Source organism: Dreissena polymorpha, chromosome 8, assembly GCF_020536995.1.
Source record: "Dreissena polymorpha isolate Duluth1 chromosome 8, UMN_Dpol_1.0, whole genome shotgun sequence".
Classification (NCBI taxonomy): Eukaryota; Metazoa; Mollusca; class Bivalvia; order Myida; family Dreissenidae; genus Dreissena; species Dreissena polymorpha.
This window is the reverse complement of record NC_068362.1, coordinates 64,124,224-64,146,523: the sequence shown is the minus strand read 5'-3', so window position 1 is coordinate 64,146,523 and position 22,300 is coordinate 64,124,224. Positions and strand designations below refer to the sequence as shown.

The 22,300-nt window shown below is 34.4% G+C and overlaps 1 protein-coding gene across 4 annotated transcripts in view; it reads left to right on the top strand.

Annotated features, from left to right (window-relative positions):
• Window positions 1–1,741: 1,741 nt before the first annotated feature.
• The window catches only part of LOC127842046 (uncharacterized), a 66,971-nt gene continuing 46,412 nt past the window's right edge, over window positions 1,742–22,300 (top strand). Inside the window, exons 1-2 of one of the 4 annotated variants that reach the window (XM_052371365.1) lie at window positions 1,742–1,829; window positions 20,862–21,502. In XM_052371365.1, the coding sequence (XP_052227325.1) occupies window positions 20,933–21,502 (570 nt within the window). In that variant the 5' untranslated portion in view covers window positions 1,742–1,829; window positions 20,862–20,932. Of the gene's footprint in view, window positions 1,830–7,662; window positions 7,880–20,861; window positions 21,503–22,300 lie in introns of those variants that run through there. The other 3 variants (XM_052371366.1, XR_008031464.1, XM_052371364.1) reach the window with 3 other exon arrangements.

Here is a 22,300-nt window from a genome sequence, read left to right as displayed (position 1 = left end):
TTTTCTAGTATTGTGTATATTCACATATGGTTGAGTATTAGATCTCAATAAGACATCGCAATCATTCGTTATAACAGATCATTTAAAAATACGTGGTAGAAATGCTTAAATCTTCGAAGTCGTATTCCACTAACAGAGTTGACCATTCATAAATATGATTATAGAATCTTCTCTCTTAAGTGACAGAACAATTATTTACTCCACAATTTCTAGAACATATGATTAACGCATGATGTGAGTTTCTTCAGAGTCACCACATCATGTTGCGAATTAACAGGAGCATTGTAAACGTGATTGCGGGCAACGTATAACGAATAATTTAATTAGGCCATTTTATATCATATATTTATACGTAAAAGTGACCATTTGATAAAAAAAACTTGCTTAACAACAAACGTGAATATAAACATTGAAAATGAAATTCATATTTAAAAAAAATGATACGCATTATAACCAAAGAGGGATATTCACTTTAAACATTGTCGATAATTCAAATACACACAACATCAAGTAAAAAAGAAATTCAATAGGCAACAAATATTGTCATTGAAGCTTATCAGAGGGAAAAATTGGCGTTGAAATACTCTCGCCATTAAGTAAAATCATTGTAGATAAATCGTCTCATGTTCATAGCCAACTACAATGGTTTTGGGCGACTAGACGTGGATATTAATGATGGCATTATGTACGCCAAATAGTATAGCCGTATGGTTCTATGTAAATACCATTCATCGTAGGTCATAGGTGACCAAGCGTGGTGTCAATGGCGCAATAGTAATAGCCACATACTGTGGCAACTACTGTGACAATAGGCGACCAGGTGTGGATATGAATGGTTCTATTCGAATTCTAACTACTGTTGCCGTAGACTAGCAGTCGTTTAATACATTGGCGATATTTAAAGATCCATGTACAGCTGCTATGGGCGAAAATGCGTGGAGGTCACTGTTGATTTGTACAGAGAAATGTACCTTGGTTGTAAATGGACCGGCGTATAGATTAATTGTGTTATTCGAATAGCAAACTAATTGTGGATATCACTGGCGCTATTGAAATAACACAATGCTGTTGCTGTTGTCACCTTTTTGTAAAGAACGTTTATTATACATGTATCTAAAAAGTCAAGTACTAAGGACATGGACGGCCATTACATGGCAATTAAAATAGCTAATCATTCAGGCAATAGGCGATCATGTGTGAATATAAACGGTGCTATTTAAATATCTTACTATTGAGGCCATAAATGGCAAGCGTTGAGTTCCATGGTTCATTTAAAATAATCACCTACTGTGGGCATGATGGAGTAGAGAGCGACGATGATATTCAAATAGCGCGATTCTGTAGACATAGTCGAAAACTGTTGAGATCAATGGCGAATTTTGAATAGCCATCTGTCGTGCCTATATGCCACCAGGTTTGTATAACAGTGATGCCTTTAAAAGAATTCATCGTGCTTAGCAATGTGTGACACATCGTATAAAACTAATTGATATTAATCAGCAAGTCGCTCTGGACATGATAATCCCCCGCCATCTTTTTTAACAAAGACACTAAGGTTTGTGCACTAAATGTACATAGCACAATATACAATCGCACACTTGTTTGTAGATCGAAAATACATTACACATGTATACTGCTATTATTGTCGTGTTTCAATATAAAACGACTTAAAGTTGGCATGTCGTGGTTTACAGCCTGCTTTTTTTAAACAACCCATAGACAACTATGGTGGAAACAGTTAGTACCTTGTCCATGGAAGAGTCACGTTTTCTGTCGAAAGTTGGTGCACAACTTGATCTTAAAAAGGAACTTTATTAAAGTATGTCAAGGTAAGTGAACTATTTAAATGGACAGCTTATTTAGCTAGTATGTAAGCGTTTACAATAAATTATATAATGTGAACGGATATTTTTAGCACATATTTTAAGTTTGTAATTTATTTATTTTCCAACGAAAAGTACATTTAAACTGTTCATTAAACTTACAGATCAGCATATTGATGCCACACATGTATTGTTATATTTTAGTGAAATACAGTAGCATCACTTAAGTATTGTGGTATTAAGGTTTAAATGTTGATTGTTCATGGTTTACCTGTGCTATAAATACTTTCGAACAGGAAAACCTTAAGTGATTTACCATGATCTATTTTTAGACTGATGGAAATCCAACTTAATATATAAGGGGATCCCTAACAATATGCATACATAATGATAATCACAACTTGTGTTGAATGTTGATTGAAATAGACATTAGTGTTCGTATGATAAAAACGTATGTTTGACTTTTAAATTACAAGTAGACACATATTTATTAAAGCGCTTGAAGTTATTTGTCCAAAATAGGGTTTGCAGTAGTCCAAATTTTTGACGCTCTTAAATATTAAGCTACTTTTTATATGGGTAAGGCCTAAATTAAAATTAAGTTTGTTTGCCCTTTACCGACCGACCCACTTTTTACCCCCCGACCCAAATTTTTTTTATTGCGATTTCTGAAAACGTATTTTTTTATTTTCGTATTCGCCGATAATAAAGAGCCGACTGCAATATTTATTCGTGCACGTTATCCCTGTCCATTCTTATCGCCCCTGACCGATCTAGGTCGCTGCGATGGTTGGAATTTTATATGCCCCGATAGACAATCCCAGAATCCATAAATTGACCGCCGCCATATTGGCTATTACGTCACCCGATACTGAAAACGGTACTGAAGAATTCGGCAGATTACAACGTTATCATAGTTTACACCCGCTTTATTCCAATAAACAGTACTTAAAGACCGAGGATGGCTTTTTTATTAAATAGTACATATCTTTGTTTGTCTAAACAGTTACCATTTCGTTATTAATATTTCCCTTGTAAGTGTCATTTTAAAGGTAATATACACATCTATAGCCGAAATGAAGTTTGTGATTTTAAAATTGGTCCGGAAATATTTATTAGCGGAACTCTGTTAAGTTAAGGCTAAAACTAAAGTGGTTTTTAGCAATCTTTTATTTAAAAATCGCTCTCAAACTCATACAAAAATATCTAGCCGGAAATGATTTTTGTGATTTTAAATAAACAAGTACCGGAGTTATTCGTTTGGAAAACTGTGTAAGATGTCAGGACATGTCATACTTTTTTTATTGAAAGGGACATATCAGCTTTTGTCTATAACTTTCGTATTTTTTTATTTAAATAACGTTTTACATGTAAAATCAAAGTTTATTGCCTGAAATAAACGTTGTTTTTGCAGTTCTCAATATTTACTTAACTGATTTAATTATTTATTAAATTTTCTTAATAACATCTTAATTCACGATTGAAATGCTCAACATGAAAAATAATGAGCCTTAAAAATACTTAAATAGTTCCTATTGTGTTCTCTAGATTTCCCTTAACGTATGTCTTTATTAAATATTCATGCCAGGGACCTACACAAATAGGTCCATGTCCATGCTGTGATAATATGTGTGGAAATATGTTTAAAAGTACGCCGGAGTATGGCCGGGTGCCTTTAATCGTATTCTCCGTACCCGGGGTACATGATAGTATACTTCAGAGTACCCGGGTACTTTTAAGTAGTACCTTAGCCTACAATTACCAATTAAGCAAAAAATGTTGGCGGGTGAAAGCTAGATTATCTAGGGGTTATAGAGCACATAAGTACAAAGTTTTCGTATAGTTAGTCCAAAAGAAAGTTTCACTAACATAGCCAAACATGATGGTAGGTAGGTCGACTAAACGTTAGTTTTGTTTTCTAAATTTTTCTTTTGCGATTGATTACCCTTAATAAGAATATGCCATGACATGCAGAAATCTTCCCACTCTGTATTTAACATTATATTTATATGGTTTTGGTCAATTTGAAGTCAGTTAAGTAAAGTTGATCGATTGTTTTTTATGTTATAGTTATTTTAGTGAATATGATCAAAAACTAATATTGCAATACCGAAAATCAGGGTGTGGTTCGCACAAACACGTAGGGACGTTAGTGCAATTGGGTTGGTGAAAACAAACAACTTTTTTACGCCTTTATTTAAATTAGGCAAGTCCGAGGATCTGACTGTCAGCAATATCTGACATTAGACAATTCTTGGTGGTTTTTAGATTATGTTAAATGGGTATTCGTTATATTCACGGACATGTGAACATCGGCTTTAACTACGGGCGGCCAAGATCTACGCTGTCCGCTATAATGTCACCTAAGGTTTCTTGGTCTCATTAGCGGATTGGGTATCGCTTATCCAGACTGCGCAAATGCGCAGGCAGGTCTGAAGCTACGCTGGTCGCATATGGCATAAGACCAATTTTCGCATGACGCGAGTCAATTAAGTTAATTTGATTCATTAATTATTGTAAACTCTTACTTGAATGCATTTCGAGTGAGTAATTTATAAAAGGTAATAATGTGTACGTCAAGTAATTTCTTATATTTTTTTTAATGAATGTGTGAAAATACAAATTAACCATGTATATAACTGAATATAATGATAAATGTTCTGACCATCATTTCGTTGTCGTTCGCGGTGGGTTAAGTACGTTTTATTAAAACGTGTATACCAACTTCTAGTAATTTGCAATGTGGACACTTCTTGTTGGCAGGAAAACGTTTTTGAATAACGATATAAACACTCAGCATCGTGCAGCTTATCCGTCTGCAAACTATTCCAAAACCAAACTAAAAATACACCATTCGTGGATAAAGAACAGCGAGTCAGTGAGTCATGAAATAAGGACAATAATGTTGTTATTGTTTCAGCAAGCGACGGTTTCCGTTTTTTAGTGGCCGCCACATAAAACGGATATGAAAAATCTGTATGTATTAAAGGGGCTTGTTTACTGATTTTTGACCTGGTTTGAAGTTTGTAATTAAATTCTTTAAATTGATAAATGTAAACATCGGAACTAAAGAGCTGCAGTATAAAACAAAAATCTTTACCTGGACCCGAACCACTGACACTTGGAGTAAACGCCTAGCGCTTTAACCACTCCTTCATCCATGCTGATATAGATCATGGCATAAATTATACTTTGTATAAGCATTCCTCGTAATGTCACAAAATATAACGATATCAATTCAACTTTCCAAATTATTCAATCGTATCGCTTTTGTAACTCTTTTTTTTAAATCGCCAAACAATGCATATAATGGATATTTAAGGGCATCATAAATGTTCAGTACGAGAGGTGCCCAATTTCATGACGAACAAAACAAAAATATGAATAATTTATAATCTAAATTTCTTTTTTTTTGTAACAAATGCTCAATATGAGATTCATGCAATTGTAACTTATCCTGCAACGCTTTGGCCAAGATTATAACGTCTAGTTGATGTTTGTTTGTTCCAATTTGCGCCATTCGTCCTTCAGAGCTATTTTTAGACCAGAAAGTGAGTTTACTTGTCGATTCTGTAAGAGTCGTTTTAGTATCCCCATATGCCAAAATCCATTTGGGCCGCATCTAGAGACTTAAGTCAATTCTTCGGGTGTTATGAACTTAATGTTTTGATATTTGTTTTAGAAAACAGTGTTTAAAATTGTGGCTAGATGCACTGTCCTGATGGAAAGTCATGACGTGTTTATCCTCCGGAAAGAGTCTCGATACATCCTTTCGTATAAATTGTTTCAGAACTTTATTGATATAGTATTCTGAGTTTACCTTGGTCCCTTTGGGAATTATTCTGATCACTGATTTACCTCTGGACGATAAAGCAGCACACGCCATGAAGCCACGGGCAAACGCATCACGTTTTACAAATTTCAGTTTATCGCCAACGTTTTCTCCCATTCTGACATAACATACTTTTCTTCTCCATAACTTCCACCAAGATAAAACATAACTCGTCAGATGAAACAAAATCTCTCCACTTGCCACATTTAAGCTTAAGATATATAGCTTCCAAGACCTGGCCCTGCGCTTCTGAATCTGTGCCACGTTGAGCTGATGAGCCTTGAACTTCTTCCGAAGTTTTGCTTTCACAACATGCCTAATGATGTAGAATACTGTTCCCTTGAACATTCCTGTGTCCAATGCCTTTTTTCTCTGGGTCGGCGGATTGATTTTAGAGATCCACCGACGAATTTTGCATACGACGTCAGGCGTGACCGTATATGGACGTCTACTTGAAGTTGAATTTGTAGCACCACCAGGCGTTGTTCTGAGCTATACAGTAGCGTCATGTCGAATATTCCGAATACTTCCCAATGAAATAGCAGGGTCCATCATTTTAGTTCATTTGAATGCTTCTGTAACTGCATTTGCATCTCAAAAAGCCTAAAACAATGCCCTTCATAGCTTCACTAATTTTCTTATAAGGCATGTTGAATAATATTGATAAATTGCATGTTCATTGAAGTATAGTATTTAACACAACAATGGTTCGAGAAAACCGTGGATGTACTTGAAAAAACACGGATTCCTTTTGTTCATTTTGAAGGCAACTCTCGTAGTACTGTTTTCTTTAAAAAAAACTACAACGAACATTTCCAAATCTGAAACATTTTGTGTCATTTTTTATTCAATTTATCAAAACGTGAACAGGTCCCTTTAAAATAGTCCGGAGTCCTAACAGATATTTCTTTATGTACAAACTATTTATTTTCACTTACATATATTTTTGCTGAGGCCCTTACACCGCTAACAAAGTATCCGCACTTATTTCTATTTACACGAAAATGTATATGTTTGACTATAACTTTAGTCGTACTGAACACTTCAATATGAATGTATTTACCAAAATTAAAACTCGCAAATGACATAAGAACACTCAGCAAATACGTAATTGCGGGATCTATAGCTTGCAGCATTTAATTTTTTGGGATGATTTGGATATATTTCTTGGACCCGACGAGCAGTATGAGAACACACATGTTTTAAATTGCTTTCATTTTAACGAAGTATATGTTTCTTAAATTGTCCATCGTTTACTTACTTCCGCAAGTCACTTGGCTAAGTTAGAAATGTTTTTTTTAATTCTTTACCATTTCGAGAACAGGGCCGGGGCCTTTCAGATTGGGAAAAGTCGCGTCGTTTTTTTTACTTAAATTGTGAAATTGGTGTTGTATTTGTTTGCTTTCAAATTTTAATAAAAGTCACCAAGTGAATGAAAAGTTTGAAGCACTCACAGTAAAATGTTTCAGTGTAATGTGATATCTTAGAACCCGTATATAATATCTAGCATATAATTTCATTTGAATCGACTTTTTAAGTTTTTTACATTCTATTAATTATCCTTATACCAAGTATTCATTCCATGAAAATTACTGCACTCTCGAACACAAACCCACACAAACCCAAAGGTAGATATCAATTTCATTTTGTGCAAAAAGCTAATGTACACTAAACAGCACCCGCTTTCATAACATATTTATAAAAAAAGACAAATAGAATGAAAATTATGATGAATGTGCGCATTTTTGTTTAACATTATAACTTGAAAACCTGTAATCACAAATTAATTCTGTTAAAATCTATTCAAACACATATTAAATTACAGGCATTTAAAAACACACGATGGTACCGCACAAGCTTATCTGGGACGACACTTCACGCACATTCAATAAAACCGTTTCATAGAGCGCGGTTTCTACACATGTACGGGCCGCTTTATAGCAATCGCAGTTTTTTTTCAAGTATCACTTGTCATTTCAACTAAGACTAAGGGCGTAAATGGTACAACGGCCGGAACGCACAAGGCTGTATTGTTTATTTCGCTTACAGCCCACTTGTTACTAGGATCTTTGACTAGGAAATCTTAAACATTCCACCAATCCCAACCGTCAAAGTGGTGTACGTGCGAATAGAAACGTTCGACAAGTTTAGCCAGTAGGTTAAGTGCAGAGGAGTGAAATTGGTTGGCGAACGGTGACAAGCTTCTATCATCGACGAGAAAAAAGTATGTTCTTTAAATATATTGTGCTTAATTTAGAGGAATATGTTCAATAACGAATATGTGCATACACCGCTCTTAATTATATATGGACTTAATGATGTATTGCATGCGTTCGCTCATTAAATGACTGTTTTTACGTGAATATCCGACCTCGTGGAGTAATCTTCTGTTTAAAAAAGGTGTCTGCACAACAATTATTGTTGTAAAGGTTGATTTATGTGCGACCTTTTTTCAAAACTGGTTGTTGCAATTAAGCGTTCAATATTGCGAGATATGATTTTAAACCAAATGTATATGGGAAGTGTTAGGAGTCATTATCAACAGCTGTGAATGACATATACTGTAGTCAATATTTTGGAATAATAGGAGGTGCGCAATTATGCAAGCGTCTATAAACGGTCAACTTAGTCCGCCATTTTGTTTCAAACAATAAAGTACATGTGGTTCCGATTTCAAAATTATTTTAAAGACATGTCATGCATGGTTTCATATCACATATGGTTTAAACATAAATTGTATAACTATTTTCAGTAAATAGAAATTAATTTACGAGTTTTTAAAATTGTTTTGCACAGGAAATAGAAGAGATTTTCGCTTTCTGTCAAAACAATCAAAATCATGAAAATGGCGGATAGTGTTAATCTTCAATGAAGGTCAACATGTAAACTTCTGTTCAATTGTGAATACGATCTAAACAAATTAAAAGCACAGCATCTCTTGTGCTTTGAACATTTTGTTTTTATTGTTATTTAACGGAAGATTTCTGTTTGAAATGGATAACAGTTTTCAAATGAAGTACATATTTGCACATGTTAATCTATTTTCGCTTTTAACCTGTAGTTAGAACTTATATGAAAAATTGAAACGATTTATTTTGTTTAAATTTGGTTGTCACAGTCAGTCAAATTATTTCTATAGCTTCTTAAACGGTTTGCTTTACTGTTCATTCATTCATTCAAGTGAAAACTGATTTTAAATAGTTTTATACTTACTGCAAACCGAAGTAACCAAAACCCATGCATGATAGTTGATACAATTACATTGGCATATCATAATTTATAAATATCTTGTTACAATAAGTGGTATTGATGTTTTCCTTATTGTAGATATTTTATTTACATTCAGAGCAATTAACCTCATTTATTGAACACATATTTGATGTAATAACACACAAGCATGCATTTGATATTAATATATGCAAGAAAACAGCAAACAAGATATGGTTAAGCTACATAGAACTTCTTACACTGCAACAGTGCTTTAATACCAGTGTTATAAATATTCATAGACTATAAGTGTATTAAAAATATAATTTCTAAAATAAAATAAAATAATTCTCCTACCTACCTACCCACCTGTAAAATCTTGGGACGGTAAAGGGCAAACCAACAATATTTTAATTGTGGCCTAATATTTGAAGCGTACAAAGGTTGAAAGACCAATTATGTGGTGGGGATTTTTTGTTCTTTGTCTATATTGTTGCGCAAGGATTTTGTGCGCAACATTCAAGCCCCGATATAAGACACTTAATAACAACGGATTGCAATAATATTTACATACCTGTGTAGATAATTCATTTCTCGATAATGTTCCGTAAAAATTATGTAATGACACTTTGAATTTTGCACGCCTGAGCAATTTAAATCCAACCACTATTCAATTTTTCAATATCTCTCGATTCGCTCGCTGTGTAGATATAAATCGATAACACGACCTCGATGTAAAGCATCTGGTTTAAAGTGGAAGAATAAACAGCGTAAAATACAGTTTGCGTTCGTCTGTTGTGGTGCAGCGCGTTACATAGTAAACCGATGTTATACTTTTCTGGATTAATTTAGCATTGTTTTTTTTTCTAAATTGACAATTAAAAAGTTCTGAAATAAAGTACATCTTTTATTTTTATACTGTACATAAGTAATATTGATACAGATCGTACAGTATACCGTCCTTTGTAACGTAGAATGTAAGTACATAAAACAACACAGACAGAGGTGCGAAAAAGACATGCATAAACACTTCCTGAAACTTAGAACAGTGAATAGAAACTGCACCATATCTGTTTTGAACATATGATTATTAAATCGACAAAGATTAGCATACTAGATCTAGTTAGGTAAACGTCGGTGTTAAAAGCTCATGTTAAATAAAATTACGCGTACACGTTACACCGTAATGCCTTCTTCTGATTGGTTCATATTTAAATCAGTTTCATGACATGGTTACAGGTCAGTGACTGTTTTGCGATTTAAGCAGAAGTTTAACTGAAGAATTTATGCCTTTCTAACTTCGAATCGACGATATTTGATGTAAAAATGAACTTCTGAATTAAAACTGAATGAGTTGGTAATGTTATTTTGCAATTTTACGCAAATTGATGAAAATTTAAACTTTCTGGTTTCCACCACTAAAAAGGTCCTTCAACGATGAGACGTTCCAAAGAATTTAGCCCATATAAAAAGTATCTCTAAATTCTTTGCGCGTCTTATAAATGAGACTAGGTTTGCAGGAGATCGATTGCAGCAAATGTTCCTTGGTTTACCACCACACATATAATCTCGTGATTTATCAACTTAGTTATGGAGAAACAGTTATCTTGTGAAGTGATGTTTCCCCTTCGTTATTAATTACCAATAAAGGGCACTTTCCAAATTGAGGAAACACTTAAAATTTAAATGAAGCGTTAACGGTGTTTAAATGTCCGGTTGTAAGTTATAGCCCTGTGGCGAACGTTTCAGTAATTAAGTAATCGACAACTTAAAAAAACTTGCAAGTGCATTTAAATATACACTAGGCGTTCACCCTTCAATTACTGTGTCATATTTACCCATAGTGAGACGAGTATTCAGTTTCTTACTGAAGTTTCAGTACAATGTCATTCCATTGAAGCAGTAGCCCATTACGTTTGTACCATGAGATACGCGTCTCTGGCCAACCAGTAACGAGCTAACTGGTCACGTGGTAATGTCACGGTTTGGTGCACACTGCGCATTTGGTTTGTAACCAAGGAGTGTTAAGGTTGTTTAAGAGTTGTTATATAAATTCCAGCGAATTAAATTATATATCCTGTCCATCGTACTATGTAAGTACAATGATATGTTTTATTGCTGGTATTTATGCTTTGGATAATGCACGCAATGGAAACAGGCATGTCTTTAAATAACAACGTTGTAATTTTGATGTATTTAAACATCACACGTCAAAATAACAATAATAAAGTTTGTCCCACTAAGTTGCTTTCTATAAATAGTTTAGTAGCAAATATAGTAATAACCGTCGTATAGTTTTCCAGTCCAATTGAAAGTCCGTTAAGCATTAGAAAATATTACAACGGATATAAACAGTTAAGCAAATCATCGCACTAATGCTATGTTTCGATAAATTTTGGGAACGAATGATTTACTCACAACTGTACTCAAAGTTTTCCTTGACCAGGAGTTTGGAAAAGACTTCTTTCAAAATTCCTTTGATGTGACGTGTTCGGCCCTGATAACAATAGACGAGAATGACTACAAAATGTAAAGCAAAGAATTAATATCAACATTTATAAAATCATAAATATGTCAAGTTGCTATCTTCAATATTGCAAATATTGAATATTTAATAACGCGCGTGGAATCAAAAGATTTTGATTGGCTGTTAGTTCTGTAGGAGCCCTGACTGGCTATAATATTCGCAGGAACAATTAAATCTTCCTTAAGAAGAATTCAAAATTCATAAAAAGATATAATAGCGCGAGTGAAAAGTAACGCGTATTTTGATTGGTTGTTATTATCCCCGCCATCGACGGAGGGATATTGTTTTGGCGTTGTCCGTCCGTATTTCCGTCCGTCCGTCCGGAGCCATATCTTGGAATTGTTTTTGCGGATTTCATTGAAACTTGGTATGGGTATATATATGGATAAGAGGATGATGCACGCCAAATGGCGTTGTACACCATCTTGTAATAACGGAGTTATGGCCTTTTGTATCTTGAAAAAATGCGTTTTTTAGTGTCATATATAACACTTTTGTGTCCAGAAGCATATTGGCGGGGGATATAAATTCAACGAATTTGCTTGTTTTAAGCAGAACCCTGAATGGCTATAACATTTGTAGGAACATTTATATCTTCCTAAGGAAGAATTCGAAATTCGCAGGAAGAATTCGAAATTCGCAGGAAGAATTAAGATGACGCGGCTAAATGAGTCATAAGTCACGAATTCTTCCTAAGAAAGATTTAAATCTTCCTACGGAAGAATTCGTGACTTTAGATTCTCATGACACGTCATAAACAGGAAAACCTAAATGATTTCCCATGATCTATTTTTAGACTGATGGAAATCCGACTTATAAAATACAACGGGATCCCTAACAATATGCATACATAATGAAAGTTACAACTTGTGTTGAATATCGATACCAATGGAAACTACATACATGTATGTAGGATAAAAACTTACGTATGACTTTTAATGTACAAGTAGCTATATATTTACATACGCGTTGTAGTTATTTGTCCAAAATAGGGTTTGCACTTAATCGATTGGATCATGCAGCAACGTTCCTTGGTTTACCACCACACATATAATCTCATGATTGATCAACTTAGTTATAGAGGAACAGTTATCTTGTGCATCGAATTTTTGTCATAAAATACCCATAATGGGCACTTGAGAAAACACTCGAAATTTCCCAAATGCTGTCTGAAAAAATCCCAAAAGGAATGCAAATATCGTCGATTTATTTCCAAAAGTCCATTATCTGCAAGTTAACAAATGAAATTAGCACTGAAACTGAACATTTCAAGCCAAAATGAATGTAAATTAATATTTAAAATGGTTTCTGAAATGTATACCAAGCAATTTAAAGACCCATTATTCCCATTATGAAGATAAAATGCAGCAAATTATCCCAAATTTCAGTGTTGTTTCGCTATTATTTTTCCAATTGGTGTGGTACCGGGTCTTTTCCCAATTGAGCAAAAACAATCGCTGTTGTGATCAGTTTGTATGATCAATGATATGTACAATGCTAATAAGTTTTATTTTTTATACACGGAATGCCTGGACTGTCCTTTGGCGACGATTTTTTTTCGGTATTCCTTTATACCCCGTAAACGCTGTTGGACATTGGGTATATAGGAGTCACGCTGTCGGTTGGTCCGTTTGTTGGTTCGTTGGTTGATATGTTTATCTGTCCATATAAAATGTAAAACGTTTGTGGAGAAATACGTCTCCATTACCTCAAGCGATTGAATTACAACTTAAAATACTCCGTCACAATGCAGTGTAGATGTTAAATGAACATTTTCATCCACACGTTTTTGAATCATTTGTCATTGGATCTCGTCATTTTATGCATTACTGTTTTAAGTTTGTGTAGCGCACTTCGTATTTATTTCGCAAGCGTTTGCATTAGAAACAAAATATGTAACATATCATAACTTTTAAAGTGCGAAGGTGCAATGTACTTTTTGTATGCCCAGTAATTCACGTGTTCCTTAGTTATTAGCGAATTACCTTTTCAATGTTGATTGTGTTATTAATACTTTTCACTCAACTTAGTTTGTTGAGCGAATTACTTCTGCATTGTTGAAGCTAAGTCATAATTGTTCAGGTCCAAGGTGGAGGACTCATTTTCCAAAACAAGCTATCAACATATTCCTGATTTGTGTGAGCTTTACCTTAGCTAGTTTATGGCAGAAGGATAGACTCAACTTAGTTTGATGAGCAAACTAGCTCTACATTTTTCAAGCTACGTCATAATCATTCAGTTCAAAGGTGGAAGACACATTTTTCGTAACCAGTAATCTACACATTCCTTATTTATGTGAGCTTTACCCCTAACCAGTTTTATGGTAGACGCGTACACTGTTCTAAGTTGATGGGGCTACTTCTGCATTTTTTGCTTGGGTGTTTTCGGAGAAAACCCGAGGTATTGTCATAGCCAGCTCGTCCGCCGTCCGTCTCGTGCTAAAACCTTAACATTGGCTCTTAAATCGAAATGCTTCCACCTACAACTTTGAAACTTCAAATGTAGTTGCACCTTGATTAGTTCTACACGCCAAATCAATTTTGGGTTACTAGGTCAAAGGTCAAGGTCACTGTGACCTCTTATATAAAACTTTAACATAGGCTCTAAAATCAAAGTGCTTCCACCTACAACGTTGAAACTTCATATGAAGATGCACATTGATGCGTTTTACATGCCACACCCATTTTTGGGTCACTAGGTCAAAGGTCAAGGTCATTTATTCAAAACTGCATCCACAGCCGAGCGTTGGCATCAGCTATGTGGAGCTATTGTTTAAGCGATTGAATTGAAACTCAAAATATATCATCAACATGAACTTCAGACAGTGAATCACATTGAAGTAGAGTTCGTTCGAAAAATGAAGGTATGGAGTCAAAGGTAAAATAGATATATGTAAAACCACGGAATACCATAATAACCACAATGCATGCTAAAATAAAAAACTTACGTTATTATAAAAACAAAACATTGTATGCTATAAGCATTACATGCTGTTAAAGTACATAACCTCCGTTTTAATCTCACACGATTTCACAATAACCACACTTTATAATTAAGCAAATAACAACACGTACACTCACAATATTCCAATTCACGGGGGAGACATACGTTCACCGGAGTCGACTGCGTTTAGGTGAAGTTTGTTTGAACTGAATTACAGAATAACGTGTATTTTCACCCGGTAAGCCATTTAAGATATGTAATTCGTTAAAATAAATGCACCTTTTCGTCGCTACGGTGTTTTTGCTTCCATCGTTTTTTGTTTCAATATCGTAGAGGACGGTATAGGAAGGTTATTGAAAGAAATCCATCAAAATTTGTTTGGTTAAATTATTTGACCTTCGAGATTTTGGATTTACGAATATTATTTTCTACTATAATAAAAAGTACTTGCGTAGGTATACCCTAAATATACCATACATTACCAGTATTTTATTTTTTCTTCACGTTTTTATCACTAATTATTAATTTATTGCGTAAATATATTGGTTAAACCACACACCCCTCTCTAGAACTGACTTTCTTTTAAGCTCATTTAGGAACCTTACTTTCAAACGACAAACACAGCTCATGCCTATCTGAGTAGGTTGCACACAAAATAACTATCGTGAATGAATTCCGCATTGAAACGAATGGTAAGAAGAATTGTTCTCATAAGAGGTCAAGAATTATTTTTTTTTATCTTTTGCGAGTTTAAGTCCTTAGCTCAAATGTGACATATACATTGATTTTCTCACAGACTTTACTTTAACAGCATGTGTGCATAACGTAATGCATTTGACGGTATAATTTGCACAGTGTAAATTTTACATGAGTATTTTAACACGTGTGGTTCAATTTATGTTTCAATATGCCTAAAACGGAATACTATGCTTACTATTTCCGTGTTTTAAGACGCCAGTTATGGACATTGCGGATGCAGATGATACAAACAGAACGCGTTAGTAAGGCTCGATTGGTCATTGTCGGCTCGGGTACTACTTACATGTATCCCGGGTACTCTAAAGTATACTTACATGTACCCCGGGTACGGTAAATAAACTAAAACGTACCCGGATATGTTAACGCTAAATCGGTCGTTTTCGGCTATTTGTTGTAATAATTATGTTCACATTTATGTCAAGTTTTCTGTTAAATGGCCTTTATATTATCGAAACTCGTACTAAAAAAATTATGTTTTTTTAAAGAGAAGTTTGTTTAAAGGGACTGTCAACCACGACGACGAAGAAAAGAAAAGTTGTAAAATACCGTATTGTTTTACAATTATTAGTTTATATTGATTAAAATATCATGACTGGTATATTACATTACTTGAAAAAAGTTGTTAAGTTTTCATATTTTCAGTATATTCGGTAATAAATTTTACTGGCTATGTCTACCAGGTAACTACCAGTTAACTATAAACAACGCCAGTATATTGATCTTCATCGTCACGTGGCAAACCTATGAATGTAAATTGTGCATACGTAGTGAATTGTATACCTGTTATATATAAAATGATCAATCTACTTGCGTTATTTATAGTGTTTATATCGTTATGTCACCTATTTTCGCGATGTACTTTCGATTTCACATCGCCAAATTTTATTATCGAATATACTGAATTTAATGAACTTTTTTCAAGTAATGTAAATATACCATACGTGAAATTGTAATCAATATCAAGTAATAATTGTAAAAAAATGCGGTATTTTAGAACTTTTCTTTTTTCGTCATTTGTGGCCGACAGTCCCTTTAAGATAAATAATATCGTTTTACGGTAATCGGTTGCGCGTTTTACGACTTCGGATATTGGGCGGAAATACAACTCGGGTACAGCCTAATATCGACCGGGTACGTTTAAGTATATTTACTTTACCCGGTGTACATGTAAGTATACTTAAGAGTATCCGGGTTACATGTAAGTAGTATCCAAGCAGACAATGACCAATCACGCGTTAGTTACTGTGTACAGTTCTAGAAAGCAAAATATACATGAAAACCCAGCCATCAATCAAAATAAAAGATTACGTCACGCCAAGTGCCACGCCATATACTATTATAAAGTTTATTACATAATAAAAATACTACCATTATTGTGATGCGGAATACCTGAAGTGATTAGAAATACTGGACGCAAGCTTAGAAGAATCATATCAGTGGGAAGTAAATTTATTCAAGATTAAATTAGCACTGAAGTACATTTAACGTGTTTTTCCACAGCGATACTGACACATGTGTGTTACCTTGATGTGACACATTTTGGACAGCCTATTTTAAACAAATTGTGTTGATGGTGAATATATCATAGTCGCACAAAGTGGATATAAACAGTTGTGCAAAAACAATACACGCCATGATTTCAGTAGTGGTCGATATATACATGTTTATTATTTATCTGTTATACTTATGTAAATACAAATTATTTAAGTTTATGTATAGAAAACATTGAGTAATGGTTCATCGAGATAGGTTATTTAGTCTTTTGCTAACATTACCTTCTAATCTTAACTATATGCCTATATGTCCATTCAATAATGAATCTTTTTGAATGTTTTTGTATCATGTATATAAGTGCTGAGTACAATTAAACATACATGTAGACGAATTTCGGGAAAAAATGACGTTACAAAGATAATTGTTAATTTTAAAATGTAAAAAAAAACGCAAGAATCTTGACAAAAAGGGAACACAAAGTGTAATGAAGTAGTTATTATATTTCAGACTTATTTATGCAGTCTTCAGATGTACATATTAATGTTTGGTTCATGTGTCTTTATGTGCTGTTTTAGTCCGCCTCTGTTGAATAATTCTTTCTGGCATATTCAACATTTACACATATGTGGTCCATGAATGGGGAATGGTAGCTCAGTCCTCCTCTAGTTTTGATTTCCAAACTACACATAGTGCAACTAAAGATGCATTTCATATTACCCCCTGAGATCTGCATCATCTGCAAAGACGGTTAAAATAGTGGTTCAACAAATTGTCATATCAAAATAAGGTCGACACGCCATAAAATACCTTAAAATCAAATAAACATTACTGAAAAGGGCTGATAAAAATTATATTATCTCGTATATCAGCCATCCTACAAGCTACCGTCCCGAAAATAGGTAAATTGATTCATTTTCTCGGTAGGTTTTTCGCACAGCATTATTATAAATCTGAAAAAGAAATAAAAATAGAAAATGTTGAATACAAGATATCTCAATTTGCAGATGACACCTCTCTCTTGTAAGATGGTTCTGACATCTCTCTTAATACTGTTTTGCAGTTATAACATAATTTTGCTTTAGAGAATGGATGAAAAATAAACATTCACAAGACAAATCTGATATGGATAGGTTCAAACAAATATAGCACACACTCAATTAAAACTAAGTATAAACTTCAGTGGGGCACAACACATTGTAAGGTGTTAGGCATCATATTTGATGTAGATATAGAAAAGATTGTTCAGTTAAATTTTCAAAACAAAATAGCAAGTTTACAAAGTGTAATACAATTTTGAAAAATAAGATTTATCCCATTTCCAACGCGACATTGACGGTATAACACCTTATGGAATATACTAGCCTGTATTCAACCTTGTGGGATATACCTGTCGCGTGCACGGACTACTTTTTGCTTTACCACTGAATGATTTTTCATAAGAAATAAAGTCGAGAAAACTTTAGCTTCAAAATTATACGACCTTCAACCTTTAAATCTAGTCATATGACATAATTTTTCGCCATCCGTATAATGAGTCAGCTGATTGATGGCGTAATAAAATGACATACTTATTGCGTCGTTTTCCCAAAAAAAATGTTGACGATTTATTATAAACGCGACTTATTTCACATGTACATGTACTGTATATCGACATGTTTGAATTGTCAATTTATCACATTTTCCTTATTTCGTGTAATGTGTATTGTTTATAATCCATGCATGTACTTTTGACATTTAAGAATGTACAACAAGCCATACAAATATCGCACAATTCATAAATAATCTGCAATGTTTGCTTTCCGATTTAATTCACGTTAGGCATAGAGTTGTGTAAAGTATAAGATGGTAAAAATAGCACCACACTGGAATTCGGAATGTCCCATTTTGTACACGGGTAATATCCACTCATTTATCTGTTGTGCAATGGAATGTTTTTCATTCTTTCTGTATTTGTATATTAAATTATTTCCTTGTACAATAAGGACATTTACCATAGACAAATAAAACAATGTGCAAGTTTAAACATAACTATGTTTGTATGCAGAAATCTGTAAATGCAACCGAGTTTACCAACGGCTATTATTTGATAAACTGCTCCGGTTCATTTTAACAGCAGTTATGTATATAGAGCACATGACGTAGCGTGTGACGAAGAAGAAAGTTTATTGAGTTCTCATTTGAATATAGTGATATGATGGCATATGGGTCTTTATTTAACTATGCTAAAATAATTATTAAAGACCCTAGATGCAAAATCGTCAATTATTGAGTTAAATGGATTATTAGATGGATTTTAAAGGATAATTAAAGGTTAGATACTAGTTCGAATGTGTTTTGGTTTTTGTTTGTATTTTTGTCGTTCCCTGTTCTCGGGGAAATGATTTTAACATGGGCGTCATTGATGCATCGGATCGCACACGGCATACCCATAACATTATATATAAAAAACACGTTCTGTGCGTCCTTAAATTCGTCGTCCGAAATCGGAAAACGTATTGCCCTGTATATTAAGTCAAATAAAGTGTCAGTCGCTGCAAATTGTCTGTTTACTCGTCGAAATTGTCAAGGTCGTCTATGGTGTACATGTATGTTGACATCGACATCATTTCGTTAGGAGCAATCGCCGCCATATTGGATTTTGATCATTTTCTTTCGAAAATAAAATGAATTATAGCAAAGTAAAATCTTCTTTTCGCGGTCGTATTGTGTTACAATTCGCATGCTGCGTAAAATTGAATCGAGACATATGGTGATATTTTTACTCGTTTTACAGTTTGTGTGTGAATTTGTTAAAGACTATTTTGCGTACCAGAACAAATACATTTATATCACTGCGCATGGTTACATTCGTTAGATTTTAAGCGCTTTTAAGAATGAATTGAAATTATTGTTAAGGTTATTATATCTATTTATGTTAAATGTCACGTTGAAAAAAAATCAAATGGGATAAATAGAATACTAGGATTAGCGTTGAATACAGAGAAGTTTATGTTGCTCGGCTCGAACACCGAAAGCGCTCGCCAAGGCTCGCGCTCCCGGCGTTCTAAGCCTCGCAACATAAACTTCTCTGTATTCAACGCTAACCTAGTATTCTCTATATATAACACTAAAAGAAAACATAATCATAGTTAAAACAGGATGGCCCCGACCTCCACATACTTATGGACGAGGTAAATATAAATAAAGTAGATTTTCTACAAAATTATACAGTAAGTAACGTGATAAAGAAAACACTAATAGTGCTAGCCATAACATGCTAATAAACTATAACATTGATGTACACACATTACCTTTGTTACAAATATGGACCGTATGTATTGTGTGTCCCTCCCTTTTTTTACATAAAAATGTAAAATGAGCTTTTTGTCATTTGGAAGTCAGTCCTAAAATATGCATAAGAGAAAGTCCGTTTCAGAAAGGGGCGTTAAGAAGTTCGGCAATAAATAGATTGTTAGAGACGAAACCGCGTCGGAAAAATAAGATATTCGGGATTCGTGTTATAGTTTACTAAACGCATGGGCAAATACTGTGCTTAATAAGATAAAATGAAATAAATTCATCAAATTTCTCGCATGTCATGGAATTAAACAACAATTTTGTGTACAGTTTCCTTCAATAACTGTATACTTCCAATGTCAACGATATTGAAACAAAACACCCGAAGGAAGCAATCACACCGTAGAGCCGAAAGGGCGTATTTAAAAAAAAAAGAAATATATATATATATAAAATGGCTTTAGATGAGAAAATACACGTTACTCTTCAACGAAAATAATGAAACCGATGACATTTTGTAAGTCAGTTCGATCTTACTTCACTTAAACGCAGTAAGCTCCGGTATACCCATGCCCCCCCCCCTTCTGCAATTTAATAAACCAACATTAATTAACACAGAATATTCCATTTTCACCCTAACCATACCATAGCCTGGATTATTTTACCAATAGACAAACCGCAAGCTACTGACAGTACTCTAAAATAAAAAACAAGCCAGTTGGAATGTCCTTTATTGCTTTGATTAAAAATGTGTTTGTAAATTGATGTTATAATTGTTTTCATGTTGCTTCATTTTGAACCCGTATTTATTTGTCTCTTACATGTCAACGATCGAAAAGCCGTCGTCTACCTAGTTCGCTCTTGCCAATTATTTGTATTATTTAATTCCTTAAAAACAGCATGCATAATTCAAAAATGATACCAAAACCCATCTAATAATTGAAATTGTATTTGTGTAATGTTAAACTGCTTATACTTAATTGATATTTGTGTATTACAGATGTTGAATGAGCCACAACGTGTTTCTTCGGAACGTTGATTTCCTTCGACGATGTAGCTAAATAAAACGTCATGGCGAATCTAGCCGATGTGTTCACTGAGTCGGAAAGGACTAACTGGTTGAAGGCATGGCTTGCAATTGAAATTTTAAAGTCTGGCCTAGAGCAGTTCGTGGAAAACGAGGCTAAAATTCTACAAGGCAATATATATAACGCTATATTGACAAGTGGCGCAGTCGCGTGTTCTTGCTGTCACACTGCAAACTTGCTGAAATGCCCTTCGCCAGGGATTTGCAAAAAACGAAGAGCAAATGGCGGATGCAAATCTATGCATGACACCGCGTCCAAACTACCGCGACCATGTCCTACTAATGTTTGTAATAAAGTCCTTATCGAAATTGAAAATCAACATAAATATTCCAATCCTTCGTGGAAAAATACAGAAGCGATTCACTGGTCATCAAATCCATGGGAAATAGCAAAGGCTTATTTTCCTCCAGATGGTTACACTGAAAAGGGGTCGGCTCAAGATACTGACTTAAATGGCATCATCAGTTTTATGATAAACTGTAAACACTTCGATGACAAGTTTTCGTTCCCCATAGCTCGAGGAAAAACACATCCACCATGCCTTTTAACAAAGGTAAATATATGCGTGTCATATTGAATGAATCTCACAAAAATAGCACGCTAATATTGTAACTTACCATCCCTGTGTTGGTCCGCCAAGTCGAGATGCATAAGTTCTATGATATTGACGGTTTTTTCTGGAAACGTGAATCTCTTTCAATGAGAAAGCAGCAAATGCTTTTATTGTGCATGATGCTGTCAATGCGGCTCTGACTACAAGTGAACGCATGTTTTTGTAACAATTCTTACCAATCAAATTATGATTTTATGAGTAACCCCTGTGAATTCATTACAACCGCTTTATGTATTTCTTTGTTTGACTTGACACAGTTTTTTACAATGAAGTAACATAACATATGTATTTCATTTTGTATTAATGTTATTTGTTTTAACTATCCCCACTCTTTTCGGTGAAAAAGTTGGGATTATGTGGTAAACTCCGCCGTCTGTCCTTCCGTCCGTCCTGGCCACTATCTCCTCATACACTATAAGCACTAGAACCTTGAAACTTTCACAAATGGTCGCTATGAGCATATTTGCGACGGTGCAACCTTTGGAATTTTTATCTGACCCCTGGGTCAAAAGTTATGGGGGTAGGGGTGGGGCCGGGTCAGAGATTTTCCTGCGACCGCTATTCGAAAAAGGCTCATACTTACTGTTTCTCTTCAGATATTGCTTTCATAGTTGATATACATGTGTATCTAGACAACACCTTTCCATGCGCATACAATGTTTTACCTCTGTGACCTTGACCTTAAACTTGAGGTCAGCGTTCAGATTTCGAAATCTGCGACCGCGATCCGAAAATGGC